Here is a 13933-nt window from a genome sequence, read left to right as displayed (position 1 = left end):
AGTTTGAGGATCGAGAACATTTGCAGAAAGTTGCAAATTCAGCTAGCTCATCATGGGCACTAGCCTCCTCAGCATCGAGGACATTTTCAAAAGGCAATGCCTCAAAAAGGTGGCATCCATCATTAAGGACCCTCCATTACCCAGGCCATGCCCTCAAGAAACACAGTCAATGCTTTAGAAACAACTTCTTGTGCTCCGCCATTAGGATTCTGAATGGACTATGAACCCACGTACACTACCTCAATATTTCTTTTTGCAGTACTTATTGCATTTGACTATTAAATCTATTTCTTATTGTAATTTATGTATTGCAATATATTACCGCTGCAGAACAACAAATAACACAGCATATGCCAGTGATATTAAACCCAATATTGATTCTAATTCTGAGAGCAGTTCATTTCACGAGCTCCCAACAACCCTATAAATCTCTGGAGAATGTTAAGTCATAGTCCACTTGCCTTGACGGGTGGACCTATGATCTGAAAATGTAAAATTAAGTTCACCCTCCCAAAGTCTCTGTGGCTGTACCTCCACCATAAAGACTGACTCCACAGCATCTTCTCGAAGATGATTTGCCAGTTAATTCCATGTCTTGTTGTTACAACCCTTGCTGTATCTAATTTCTGTAAGATATAGGTTCTTTGTCTTCCCACTGTGGTCATTTTTTTTTTGAATGAACTTCCTAAGGTTGCATTTGTCATTTTGTTCTATTCCAATTAGAAATATTCCATATTAACTTTCTCCAAGTGATTTGCTATTTCACCTCTCCCTCAGATCAAAATACATCAAAATCCGGGTTTTCCTCGCAACTCTCCCTAAAGATCAGTCCTGTGACTTATTTCTCCATCTCCTTCATTACTTCAATATGAAGAACATTCCAGTTAGGAACAGGAGTAGACATTGTAGTTCTAAGATGCAATGCCACCATCCATCAAGGTCATGGCTGCTCATAGCTGTATTTTTCTGCACCATTTTTTAAAATTCGTTAAATATGCAAAAACTTAGCAGTATCGGTCTTAAGTGAATTCACCTGCCCCTCAGTGAAGACATTTTTCCTTGTCTCAATCCTCAGTATTCTGAGAATCTAAACCCCAATTCTAGACTACAGAGCCAAGTAAAACATCTAGCCTATTCAACACAAGAAGAATTTTGTAAGTTTCAATAATATCACCTCCAATGCAAAACTCTGATGAATATTGATGTCATCTTCTCAATCTCTGCTCAGTTGGCCAACCCACCAGTGTAGCAACCAGGTTAGTCAATCATCCATTATAGCAAGAATGCCCTTTTTAGATGAGAAGACCAATCTGTACCCATTACTCTAGGTGCATTCTCACACGTTCTATTTAAATGCAATAAGACCTCTTTGCTCTTTTACTCAAATCTTTTCCAGTAAAAGCCAGCACACCATTTATCCTCAAAAATGCTTTCTTCATCTGAGACTTGTGTACAAGCTCGCTCAAGTCCCTTTGAGCATCAGCATTTTCTCAAACTAGACTATTAAAAATATTCCTCTTCTTCGTTCACGAAAGTGTTTTTTTTTCTACGTTGTAATCAATCTCCTATGCTCTCATCCATTTACTTAGCTTGTCTATGTTCTCTTGATATTTCTCTACACTTACAATCCCACCTAGTTTTATATCACTGGCAAATTAGAAAATATGATATTTGATCCATTCAGCCAAATTGTTGTCTAATTTGTGACTAGCAAGGGCCCAAGCATAGATTCTACATGTCACAACCTGCCTCTCTGAGAAAGAATAGAAGACACTTTTCTCTTTGTTAATAAGTTCTCAGTCCATGTCAGTACAGTACCCTCAGCTTCGTGTACTATAAACTCGTTGACTTAACTTCTAAAAGCCTCAAGAAAACGTATGTACATTGTGGTTCCCTTTATCTATTCTAATAGTCACATTCTCAAAGAGATTAAGCAGATTAGTCAAGCTTTATTTTCCTTTGATACATTGATGTTGTCTCTGTTCAATTCTATAATACTTTTCAAGGTATTCTGTTTAAACAACCTTCATTATAGATTTTAATATTTTCCCCACAACTGATATTGCACTAACAGGTTGGTGGTTCTGTTTTCTTTCTCCTTCCTTCTTAAACAGCACAGTCACATTTACAACCTCCCAATCCATAGATCCACCCAACTTGAGAAGACAATAAGCAGAACATCCACTATCTCCATGGCCATTTGTGTCCAAACTATAGGACGTAAATCATCAGGACTTTGAGATGTATCAGTTTCCATCTCAGCAGTTCAATAGTATGCTATTGTTTACACTGATTTACTTTTGTTCCTCAGTCTCACTAGGTCCTTAGTTCTCGAGTACATCTGGCTGATTTTATATATTCTTCCTTGAAGACAGGCAGAAAGCAGTTGTGAAATTTCTCATTTTCCACTATAACTTCTCTCATCTGGTTTTAAGGAAGCCCTTCGCAACCTGATAAAGGGTCTTGGCCTGAAACATCGACTGTTTATTCCTTTTCATTGAAGTTGCCTGACCTGCTGAGCTCCTCTAGCATTTTGTGTGTGAGTTACAAATGTGAGAAATTCTGCGGATGCTGGAAATCCAGGGCAACACACACAAAATGCTGGAGGAACTCAGCAGGTCAAGCAGCATCTATGGAAATGAATAAACAGTCAACATTTTGGGCCGAGACCCTTCTTCAGGACTGGAAAGGAAGGGGGAAGGTAGCAGAATAAAAAGGTGGGGGGAGGGGAAGGAGGACAGCTGTACTCTGGATCTTCAGAATCATTTGTGTTTACTATTATCTTTGGCAACTTAAATGTCTTCCTTCAATTAAATCTTTCAGAGGTGTACTCCTCCTCACAGCTCATACAGAATTGGACGCTAAAGTTTTAGTTAAATATTCAACATTCTCTTGACCTTATGGCCAAAAAGTTGTTCTTCTGAAATTAACATAGAACAGTACAGCACAGTACAGGCTCTTCGACCCACATTGTTGTGCCGACCCTCAAACCCTGCCTCCCATATAACCCCCCACCTTAAATTCCTCCATATACCTGTCTAGTAGTGAATTTCAGGCTGCTTTCAACTCCATGCTTCTATCTATCAATGCTGTTTTGAGTGGGGTGTAAGTGGTGTCCAGGGAGGGTCACACCTCTGTTGAAGGGGCATGTCGTGTCCATTCCGGGGCATTTCACTCACCTTTGGTCTCCACTCAGCTCTCACTGGTAGCTGTTTGCATGGGACAGCAGCCACATCCCGGTACTCCGCTTCGGCAGGCGGGTGAGAGTAGCCGCCGGCCTCGTACCCCGGTGAGACAGGGGCATGCACGTCCTAGCGACTGAGCTGATGACATCTACAGTGAGATCCAATGCCCAGGAAGGCAGTACTGCAATGCTCTGTGCAGAGCAAAGAGCACGACAAGGCATAGAAGACATCATAGTCATCCACTGCAACCAAGGGAGATCTGCGGTTTCAGCACTTGTTTATAGCACTGGACCTGGACCTCTGAGGTCAAGAGAGTGGAACTGCCCCAGTACAATGGATTTTCCACTTTAAAAACTCCCCCACATGGGTTTCCTCTCATTGTCAGGCACCACAGACAACCACCATTATTTTAAAAGTGTAGGTGGCACCTACATTTCCATGCAGCATGTAATGTACCTTCTGTACTTAAACTAAATTTCATAAATTACCATATAAAGCATAAAGTAAGCACTCCCAGGAGTGGAAGTAATATATTAGCATACATAGAAAATAACTTTATTTGACATGGTACAACTCAGAGTGCACAAAAGTAAGACTGCCTTGCTCTGATGTTGAGAACAGAGCTGGAAAAGTATATGCCCCATGTCTCTTAACTTAAAAATGATCTGACTAGGAGATGGATTGATCAATTTGCTAAATTGATTACTATTTTGGAAGTAATGTGTAAGATTGATAAATGCTCGCTAGTCTGAAAAAATGAGGAGGAGAGGGGTTCCTACTGACATTAAAAATCTGAGAGTGATTTGCAGGACGGGCACTTCTCCAGGCTGAAAAGTCTAAAGTCAAGGAGCATCATCTCAGCTATTTGGGATCAACATAAGGAGAAACTTCCTGATGTAAATAACACCATAAGATATAGGAGCAGAATTAGGCCATTTGGCCCTTTGAGTCTGCTCCACCATTTCATCATGGCTGATCCAATTTCTCTTTTGATCCCGGTCTCCTGCCTTCTCTCTCCCGGTATCCCTTCATGCCCTGACTAATCAAGAACCTGTTGACCTCTGCCTTAAATATACCCAATGATTCGGCCACAACAACTGCCTGTTGCCACAAATTCCACTGATGGTTTAAACTCTGAAATTATCTGCCCTAGATGGCTCTGGGTGCTAATTCATTGCTGTTTATATTGTGTCCCACAGAAGGACAGATTCACTGGAGGTAGGGCTACAGTGGTATAGAGATGAGAATTCCCAGGCATTGACTTCAGACCCAATGAACTCTCATGATATCAGCATGAGCAAGTTAAACTCATCCTGATAACTACTATATCATCCATCCTGAACTGATGACTCAGCATCCCTACTTGTTGAAGAAAACTCAGGAGAAGTACTGAAAGTAGCAAAGGTGTAAAAAGTACTTGTGTGCCCATCACCAAGAGCAATTTCTTAGCACCACGAGTGACCCAGCTGACTGAGTTTGGAAGTTTTACCAGATTGGGTCTGTGGCAAGTAGTGAATGAACTGCCACTCAATGGTTCAAAAAGATGACTCACCATCCCCTTTTAAAGGGCAATTAGGAATGAGCAATCAGAGTTGGCCTTGGCTGCAATTCCTACACCCCAAAGAGTGAATAAGTGAACAGGAACTGCTTAGATTTGTTTCCTCAAAGGAATCTATCAAGGATTGTTGGCAGAGTTTGCCTGCTCTGTATATTTGTGACGTGTATGAACAAACATGCACTAACATCTTTGCTAACTTAACACTCTGCACATAAGTGTACAAGCACCTGGAATTCAAGCCATATTTACAAACAAGAGCGCAGGCAAGAGCCCAGTGAGCTATTCAGAGAGACTCCGAGATCATGTTATTCTGTGGTGGCTGTTTATTCCATTAGACTAAATACATTGATAACAGAAGAGCATCATAATGTCAACAACTGAGACAGTCCAAATGATAGACCTTGACCCAAAATGCCTATTTCCCTCCACAGATGCAGCATGGCCCTGTGAGTTCATCCTGGAGCTTGTGCATTGTTCCAGATCCCAGCATCAGAAGTACTTTGTGTCTCTGGCTTTTTAGACTGTTCTAGTGAGATTCCTCAATATTAATCATATGGAATATAGTTCATGCAAATATTATACATAAGACTCTTTAGCATATTGCAACTCTTTGAAGGCGTCAAAGGCTTGAGTGGACCACAGTTTATGTTTGCTCCTGCCTGCAGATTCAGACATAGCTCTCCCTCTGTACTGGTGTGCTCTTTCACATCTTGTGAGAGGCAAAATGTTCTCAGAGCAAATGTGCAGAACTGTGCATTGATTAGCAGCTGTGGTTGGTTTATCACAAGAATCAAGATCAGTCTGATTTTGATGCGAATCCTGGAGCATCTCCTCTGTTAATGAACAATGTCTGACTTTCTGTTCGGCGACTGATCGGCAACCAGCTCTCATCTGTTCTTTCAGCTGGACCTGCCTTCTCAAGTTTTGCACTGTCATTTCATTCATTGAAGCAATAGGTGGACTGTTTTCTTCAATAGCTTCAGAATAAGAAGGTGGGCTGCAACGCCTTCTACTGTCCACCCGTTGAAATACTTCATCAGCAGACAAGATACGAGTCCTGGACCTGGCATTGTTATTGTCATCAACTTGGTCCTCGTGGACAGTCTGACAGGTTGGCAGGTTTTCTCTCAGAGTGTTTTCCTTGTAAGACTCTGGGTTTGTAAGTGTCCTTGATGGCCCCCAGCTGTAAGTCTTCCTTACGGGGTTCTTAGCTTTCTCTTTTGCACTCTTTGCACAGCTGTTTGGATCTTGCATCGAAATGGTTTGAAGTTTTGTTGTATGGTCTGAAAAGATGTCATTCTCCTGACTGGTACAGACAGGGGAAACAAGTGGAGAATTGATAAAGACTGAGCACTCTGACATGTTTGAACATGAGCTGGCTAATGATGAAACTGACGAAGCCTTTGAGGAGGAGGCTGTGGAAAGTTCAGAGTGTGAGCTAGCATTAAAGTTGCTAGGCCTCCTGCTGCTAATCTCACATTTTGTAAAGCTTTCGTCTGACACCTGCTTTCTTGTTAGCTGGTGAGTAAAGTCCAGGACAAATGGAAATGAGCAACCATCATGACTCCTTGCAACTAATTCCTGCTGTCTGATATTCTTAGGGTTAAAGGTGACACCTAATATCGGTTCAGAGCTGCGCCTGTTTACTCTCAAGTTTAGCTCTCCAGGTGGACAAGTTGTCACCTTGGGACTAACCGATACTCTGCTATTACCATCTATTGATTCATTGCTGCAAGATGTTGTGGTACCAACTCCAGCCTTGATGTCTGTTTGACAGCTCTGCTTTCTCGCCAACCTCAGCCCTTCATGGCTCCTGGATAATGGATAACAGCTGGAGTTTGCTCTTCGCCTCTTTTCATTCTCTCCCTCTTTCCAGTCATCCTGGTCAGTGCTGTCATAGGCAGAGTCATTTTGGAGAGAAGATGACGTGTCTGTAAATAAAATGATAAACACTTCAGTCACAGTTCCAAAACTGCTCTGATCGATCACCTCAAAAGCCACAGCCCCTACCGGGGATACTGAGAGACTGCCCAACAGGATGAAAACTCCAGTGATATTTTATGGATTAACGTGGTTACCTACCACCATCTTTTGTTTTCAATACTACCATGACTGTTCATTCACCATAAGTGTGCAACCAAAAGGTCACATTTACAACACTTGAGATCTCCTGGCAACGTTTCTCAGTAGTAATCTGATTGGTGGGTGGCAGGATGGAGATACGGCTCTACCAAGGAGGTATAAGACTCTCCTTCTCTCTGCTAGCCTGCAGGTCACCCTTGGGCAAGGTGTAGCACTTGCTAAGCCCCCTGATTGTATGAGCAGCCGGTGCCTATCACAAATCCTGGTTTTGTGACCACTGACAGCAGGCAGGCAATCTCTGAAGAGTATCGATAATGGCTGGGGTCACCCATCTTGTAAAGACACTGCCTAGAAGAAGGCAATGGCAAACCACTTCTGGAGGACAGTTTGCCAAGAGCAATCATGGTCACGGAAAGACCATAATGGACCACGTCACACAACACGGCATGTATCAAATGAATGAACGAATAAATCTGATTGAGTCTTCATCATGGAAGTAACATTGCTTCAGTAATACAGGAAAACTAACTTCCCTTGTATGCATAATATATCAGCCTGAAGCACTGGGTAACACTTGCTTCTCAGTTTAATACTCAAACCCAAGCTATGAGTATCAAGACATTCTATCTACCCTGACTGTGCCTCCTTTAAACTTGTATTCATATGATATATGATCACGAGTTCAGAAATCCTTCCTCAATCTTGGGGCGTACAATCTAGTCTAATATTTGAGTAGACATGCCATGATGTGAAAAAGAAGTGAGATGCTGAACAAGTGTGGATGTCTGAATGTGAATGTAAAAGTTCTCTCAGCACCAACCAATGGCAGACGTTTATCAATTAGGAAGCAAAATACTATTTTTTTCTTTGTGTAATGTATTACTGTTAAGGCTTGTTTAATACACATTAGTGACTATCCTTGATTTAAAGCAGTGTTTGAAAAGTGCTTTCTGATGTCCTGAAGTGTATAAATGCAAGTCATTTTTAAAATAGGATGCATAAGCATGTACTACGTACCAAAGTTATCAATGCTTTCTGGTTGTCTCCTTGCTGGTTCGCCCAGAATTGTAGGTATCTCATCACCAAATATTTGGCAACAGTTCTCGATCAGAAACTGCATCAGACCCACAACCTGAAATGAAAATGGATTTGCTCACTTCAGAGTCAATATTCAGAATAAATGGCCAATATTTAAGGCCCTCCAATTCCCCTTCTCAGTAACCTCAAGAGTTCTTAATGCCAACACAACAGCTCTTCTGGAGACAAACTGACCAGGTCAGTAGCAGGTAACAAATATTTACCTTTGCAGTTACTTCTTTCTGTAATTCATCAGGTGGAGGTTTGCTGGTCCAGAGCATATTAGGCCCAATGCAAACAGCCAGATTGTAGGCATCCATCTTGTTCACCTCAGAATGCTTATTGATGTGGTACAGCATACAAAACACAGAGCGAAGTAAGAGGCAGTTGTGCCTTGGAAGTTTGTCCAGAAGCCTAGTAGAAATAAAAGGGTGTTCCCAAACATTAGCTATGGTTTGAAGTCTTCTTTTCTCAATTCAACACTTCTTCCAAGACACTGAAGTTCTCCATACATTGTTTGGGAAATCCTAGCTGTAGACTTTGAGATGCTTTGAACAAGATCACCTCAATGACAATTTTAAGAATATCTGGTATTTCATGAAAAAAGTGAGTAGAAAAGTGAGAATCTATTTATTTGTAAAGCTAGTTAACATGCAGAATGGCTTTATCTGCTGTGTGTTTGTAACTTGATTATTTACGTATGTTACATGTAGCTGTTCGTGCTGATAATATTTTAAATTCTGGCTAATGTTTTGGTGTTTGTCTTTGCAGGCTCGAAACTATGCTGGTTTACAACATGTGGTTGTGTAGCAGTCTATATATTATCAAGGCCGATAATTTTTCTAACCTATCTCTTCAATCTGTATTCCATTTCAAGCCACGATTTCACTTGGTGCCAATCAGTTAGGCAATTATTAAAATCTGAAGCATTATAGTTATTGTAAGGATGTGTTGCACCCGAGATTTTGAACACGTTTTCGACTTTGAGTTGAGATGCATTTTGCCATCACATCACATCCCTGCCCCCTACCCTCGGCAAGAACATAAAGAACAATCATGGTTCCTGAACAACCGACGGAAGGTGAGCAAGTCAGAATACCCGAGGTGATCTCACACGTCAGGATACTCACTGTCTGATTTTTGTAACTCTTTCTTCAGGGGACTTTTCCTCCATGGCCACCATCCAGCTGTCATACAGCTCAGTCACCAACACGCTGTCTGGGATTCTCCGTAGGAAATCCTGCATTTCATACATTTAGAATTACCCATTGAGGCCACAGGTGTGGAAAAAAATAACTCAATTAATTTGCCCAGTTATGCCCTGACTTACAATCCCTCTTTAGAGCACTGAATTTCAATTTATTCTACCTTGAAGATAGCAGCCAACTGGATGACAGGCTCCTCTTCCAAGGCCACTTCTCTTCTTGTATTTAATTTTCCAATGAGTTCCTTGCAGGCCTTTAAATTTGCTGACTTGCGAAATATTCCGACTGTTGAGGGTCCTTTCTGGAACAGGACCATCAACATCTCCTAGAGAAAACAAAGCACAAGGAGAAAGGTTAACTACTACAATAAATAGCTAACTTGGAAAATAGGTTTTGATGTGTGATTGGTGAATGTCATATTAATCTCTAAAATTTTATTTGCACTTTGGAGAAAAGTGATTCTTTGAAACAATTCCACTAATGTCTTTCTGTAAACCTAAAAGGAGCTATATGTGTTTACACACTATTACCATTACCTTTAATATGTCAGTTTAATTTGTCTACTGGACCGTTTCAAGTGACTATACATCCAGAGTGTGAGTCAGGTTAGGTCTTTAGTAGGCTGGGCTTCAGCACTTTGTATTAGATCGGAAGAGATCGCAACAGTCCACTGATGTGTATTTAATATTTAAGTACTATTTAAGTAAAATTGTTTGATTAAGCATTCTTGTTCATTTAAATAATTCATTATGGGTTAAATGTATAAATACGTGGGCTACATACATCATCAGGCAATCACGTATGCCCCTCACTTAAAGTAAACACAAAGTAAGACCTGCATTCCCAGACCCCCGTGTCTTCCCTTGAATTGGTTTAAAGTTTTGAAGTTACAAAACATAACATCCACTTACAAGGATTGGTTTGGCGAGAATGTCATGATGATCACAGATGTCTTTAAGAGGTCGATCAAAGAGGCCATCATTCCGAGAAGAGGTGGATTCGCTTCCCGAGTTTTTGTGGAAAGGCCATGATACCTTTGTTTTGCTCTTCTTGCTATGCTTCAATCTGGCATCTATTTCAAATGGGAATAAAAGATGAAAATCCTTTGTAGCTGTCCGTGAATGAAATATAACAGAAAAGATACAATCTTATCCATTAAAATGTTGAATTCAAAAGCAATTAATTTTATTCCAACCCGCATGAGAACAAAGGCTTTATCTCACTTTACCTTGCGACTGTTGGACTTGAGAGAAGGATTTCTCTGATGGTTTCAAAGGCTTTCTCTCCATGCTGCCCGACGATAGATCACACTTTGCCTGTTCTTTGTGCACTTGTCTTGTCTTGATGCCACATGTGTTCTCTTGACCTAAAAGTGCAAAATGTGAGGTTAGAATGTATGCCACAACCTAAAAGAGCAAGTTTCTTTTTTTAATATTTCCTCCAGCCCGCTTCTGCATTTTGAAATAATCTGTGGTACAATCTACTTAGCTGGTGCACAGTTTAACACATGTCAATCTGAACATCAAGGCAGCATTTCTAAGAAACAGAATCTACTGATAAGCTAATTTTGTCTAATTGTCATTGTTCCTTAAGACAGAAACTGAAAAATAACAAAAAAAAATCCAAATGAAAGATTTTTCATTATAAATTGCACACTGGATCAGTTCCTATTTGAAATGGGAGTGTGCATTATTTGAACCAAGAAGCTGATTTTACACAGTCGATTAATCTTTCATCTAAAGGGGGATCTTGACCACAGTCCCAGACATCTGAACATGTGAAAGTAAAAGGGGAAAAAATAGATATGAAATTAAGTGCAGAAAATACATGTGAAAGCACATGCAAAAAAGTTCATGGGGAAAGTACATAGGGAAGTGATTGGGGAAAGTACAGCCCCCAGGTTAAAAAAAGGATAAAGTATTTCCATAGTTCTCCTTTGTAAAATCCGAATGGCAAGTGGACTAACAGAAACTCTGGTGTACACTGCTATGTACTATTAGGAAAAAGCATCACTCCTCTGCAGGCTTGTTTGCAACCAGTCTCTAAAGCCAGTAGTCAAATAACCACCTTCACTGATAGATATAAAAAAAATGTTGTTTTCTAATATGATGCCAGTTAGCATAAAGGAGTGGTTGACCAAGTGTCTGAGTCTCAGCAAAACAACCGGCTGGCACACGTGGCGGGAGAATGTGCAGGTTTATTTTCAAACTCACCAATCAGGGAAGACAAGTCACTGCTGTTTGACAACATCAGTTGGAGGTTCTGGGCATCTCCCTAACAATACAAAGCAGGTGCAGTCAGACACTAGTCATAGTCATAGTCATACTTTATTGATCCCAGGGGAACTTGGTTAATCACTATCACACTCAGAGGTACAATGGACAGTTTAATGCTAACTCCAATGACTACTTGTATTTACATTGGCTCATCTCAATTTCACATATCAACATTTAAAAAACATAATCAAAACAATGAAATCTAAAATTATACAGTTACATGCCTTTAATGTTGCTCCACCCCACTGCAAACAGTAATCATGTAGACTTTTATTTAATCAACTATCATCACAGGCAAATGTATGTGTAACAAGACCACTGCAAGATATTTACTCCAGGGGTACCCACCTGCTCTGCTGGCTCCTGTGGTAGTGTCTTCACCACCTCACCAGGTGGTTCCATATTGGTTACGGTTAGTGTTTTAGACTGTCAAAACAGAAGTATTTTTGTCATGACTAAGTGTGCATTCAAACACCTCTAAAAATCCAGAAATTACAAAATAGCAAGCAGAAATTTTCACTTTCATTTCCACCCCCTCAGACCTCCCTTCTGACCTTACAGCTGGCTTTGCTTTATGCAGGAAGCTCTTCATGGCCCACAGCTTGTGCTAACCCCAGAAATAACACGAAAATGGGATAACCTCATCAATTTCTACTTGTTCAGATCAATTGTTAGTGGTCCATATATAATCACAGGAACACATGCACAATGTTGCTTATATAAACTATCATACTTCTATACATATACACACATGCACAGACTTAATACTCAATTAAATCTCCAATTTACAAATCAATATAACTCTCACATTCTTATGGAAGACTATTGACCTTAAATTAACTATTTCTCTTTCTACAGATGTTGCTTCACCTGCTGATTACCCCTAGAACTTCCTTTATTTTAGTTCAGATGTAAGCCTCTCCCATCTGCATAGATCATGATATAATAACCCCCATTTACACAACTTCCCTCATATTCATACAGTTATACCCCTAATATCCCCATGCTGTCATGCAGATATACACTGCAATGGCTAACTCAATGTAAATACACACATACACACTCAATTTCTGTCCTTTGACTCAGAAATGATACTGGGGAAGAGCATTTTTAAATCTCAGATGTTGCACAATGGATTTATTTGGCTCACTTAATAAATGTTACTCATTTCAAAGTCATTTCACATTGGCTTACTTAGAAAAATGCAGCCCCTGATAGCCATTGGTTTTGTTACATGAAAGGAGACTGTGTTATTTTAAAGCCTAAGAGATAAGTGGATTATCTTTCAGATGGGCCACTGGGTTTTACTTTTTCCCGTTCCATTATCACAGTGTGCGACGCTTCTATATGCTTATACAAAACCATTTGTACAATAGTTGTCAATAGAGCATATTACATTTACAGTTTGATAATTCAGTGCCTAAGGCTGAAAATCGGTCTGATTCAACACAACAATCAGCTGATATTAAAACAAAAATCCAGCTTACCAGAGCAGAGTTACTTAAAACCTTCATTAATTCAATCCGTAAGGTAAAGTTAGGCCCTGGTTTTCTCTAGTTTCTTGAGTTGCCTAAAGACAAGAAATGAAAAGCCGTTACTGAAAATCCCCCTGGGTTTACTTTCAGTCCAAATGATGACACACAAGAATAAAAGCCAGTCCTATGCACACGATCCAAATCCTTTACATTATCTACACTCAGGCTACCTCACACCCTCACCACAATGAGAGTACACTGCAGTGAGATTACTAATCTAAAGGACCAGTGGGTTCAAGGATAAACTAGCTCCTGCTGGTGACTTGCTAACCACTTGGACACGATCACATTATCAAGTTCAAGTTAAGTCAAGGGATTTTTAGAGTGGAAAGTTGCAAAGAGGCAGGTGGGTCTGGGGAGAGGTTCCCAGAGGACAGAGAGCTTGACAGGGAATTAAAGAGCAAATTAAACAGGGGAATGTGGCAAAGATCTCAGAATGTTATGTGACCTCAGGATTATAAGGTCATCTGAAGGCAGGCAAGACTGCCAGAATTAGCCAGTGTTCTTGATTTTAACTGTAGTAATTTATCAAATCCTGACGTAGCAGGTGACTGAATAAAAGTATGCTTACCTGTGGAGATTATTGTGCCACAGTATCTTTACTTGAGGTAAACTCCAGGTGAAGCAAGCACCATCACTGTACAGCTACAAATCCAGCGGACAGAGAATCTGTTCACATGTCCGATACCACACACTCTATATAAAGGGGCCGTAGGCAGGTGGAAATACTGTACTCAGAACGGAAATTACATCACGGCATGTTGCTCTAGTCTGGAGCTGAAAGTGAACTTCCTCCTTCCAAATAAGGCCAGCAGCCTGTGGTAGTCTCCCTTATGATGACTGGAAAAAGTGAGATGTAATGGTACTGTACACTTGACAGCAAGTTATTATTAACCAGTAAACCAATAAAAAAGTAACTACAGAGAGAGAAGTGGCAGGGGGGACTTAGTGGCTTGTACTGTCTGGTGGTTCAGTAAGACTGGCTGGGAATTTCTGAAAGCCTTCCCCTTACTTC

General features: G+C 40.5%; 1 protein-coding gene across 1 annotated transcript; it reads right to left on the bottom strand.

Annotated features, from left to right (window-relative positions):
• Window positions 1-5065: 5065 nt before the first annotated feature.
• Window positions 5066-13602, bottom strand: tagapb (T cell activation RhoGTPase activating protein b). Its single transcript, XM_063055181.1, has 11 exons — window positions 13490-13602; window positions 12871-12953; window positions 11732-11809; window positions 11321-11381; window positions 10336-10473; window positions 10019-10179; window positions 9271-9432; window positions 9033-9142; window positions 8127-8316; window positions 7843-7957; window positions 5066-6674 (listed from the first exon to the last, which is right to left on the bottom strand). Exons 2-11 carry the CDS (start codon window positions 12895-12897, stop codon window positions 5320-5322), a joined length of 2397 nt encoding a protein of 798 aa, XP_062911251.1. The 5' UTR covers window positions 12898-12953; window positions 13490-13602; the 3' UTR covers window positions 5066-5319.
• Window positions 13603-13933: the final 331 nt, after the last annotated feature.

Source organism: Mobula hypostoma, chromosome 8 (genome assembly GCF_963921235.1).
Source record: "Mobula hypostoma chromosome 8, sMobHyp1.1, whole genome shotgun sequence".
Classification (NCBI taxonomy): domain Eukaryota; kingdom Metazoa; phylum Chordata; class Chondrichthyes; order Myliobatiformes; family Myliobatidae; genus Mobula; species Mobula hypostoma.
This window is presented reverse-complemented; position numbering and strand designations above follow the sequence as displayed.

Excerpts from the sequence above, each read along its gene's own strand:
- tagapb (XM_063055181.1), bottom strand. The coding sequence starts at position 12,897 with ATGAAGGTTTTAAGTAACTCTGCTCTG. Across the intron at positions 9,433-10,018 it reads TTCTCGCCAAACCAATCCTT|GAGATGTTGATGGTCCTGTT; the intron begins GTAAGTGGATGT and ends TGTTTTCTCTAG. Across the intron at positions 7,958-8,126 it reads AGAAAGAAGTAACTGCAAAG|GTTGTGGGTCTGATGCAGTT; the intron begins GTAAATATTTGT and ends TTTTCATTTCAG.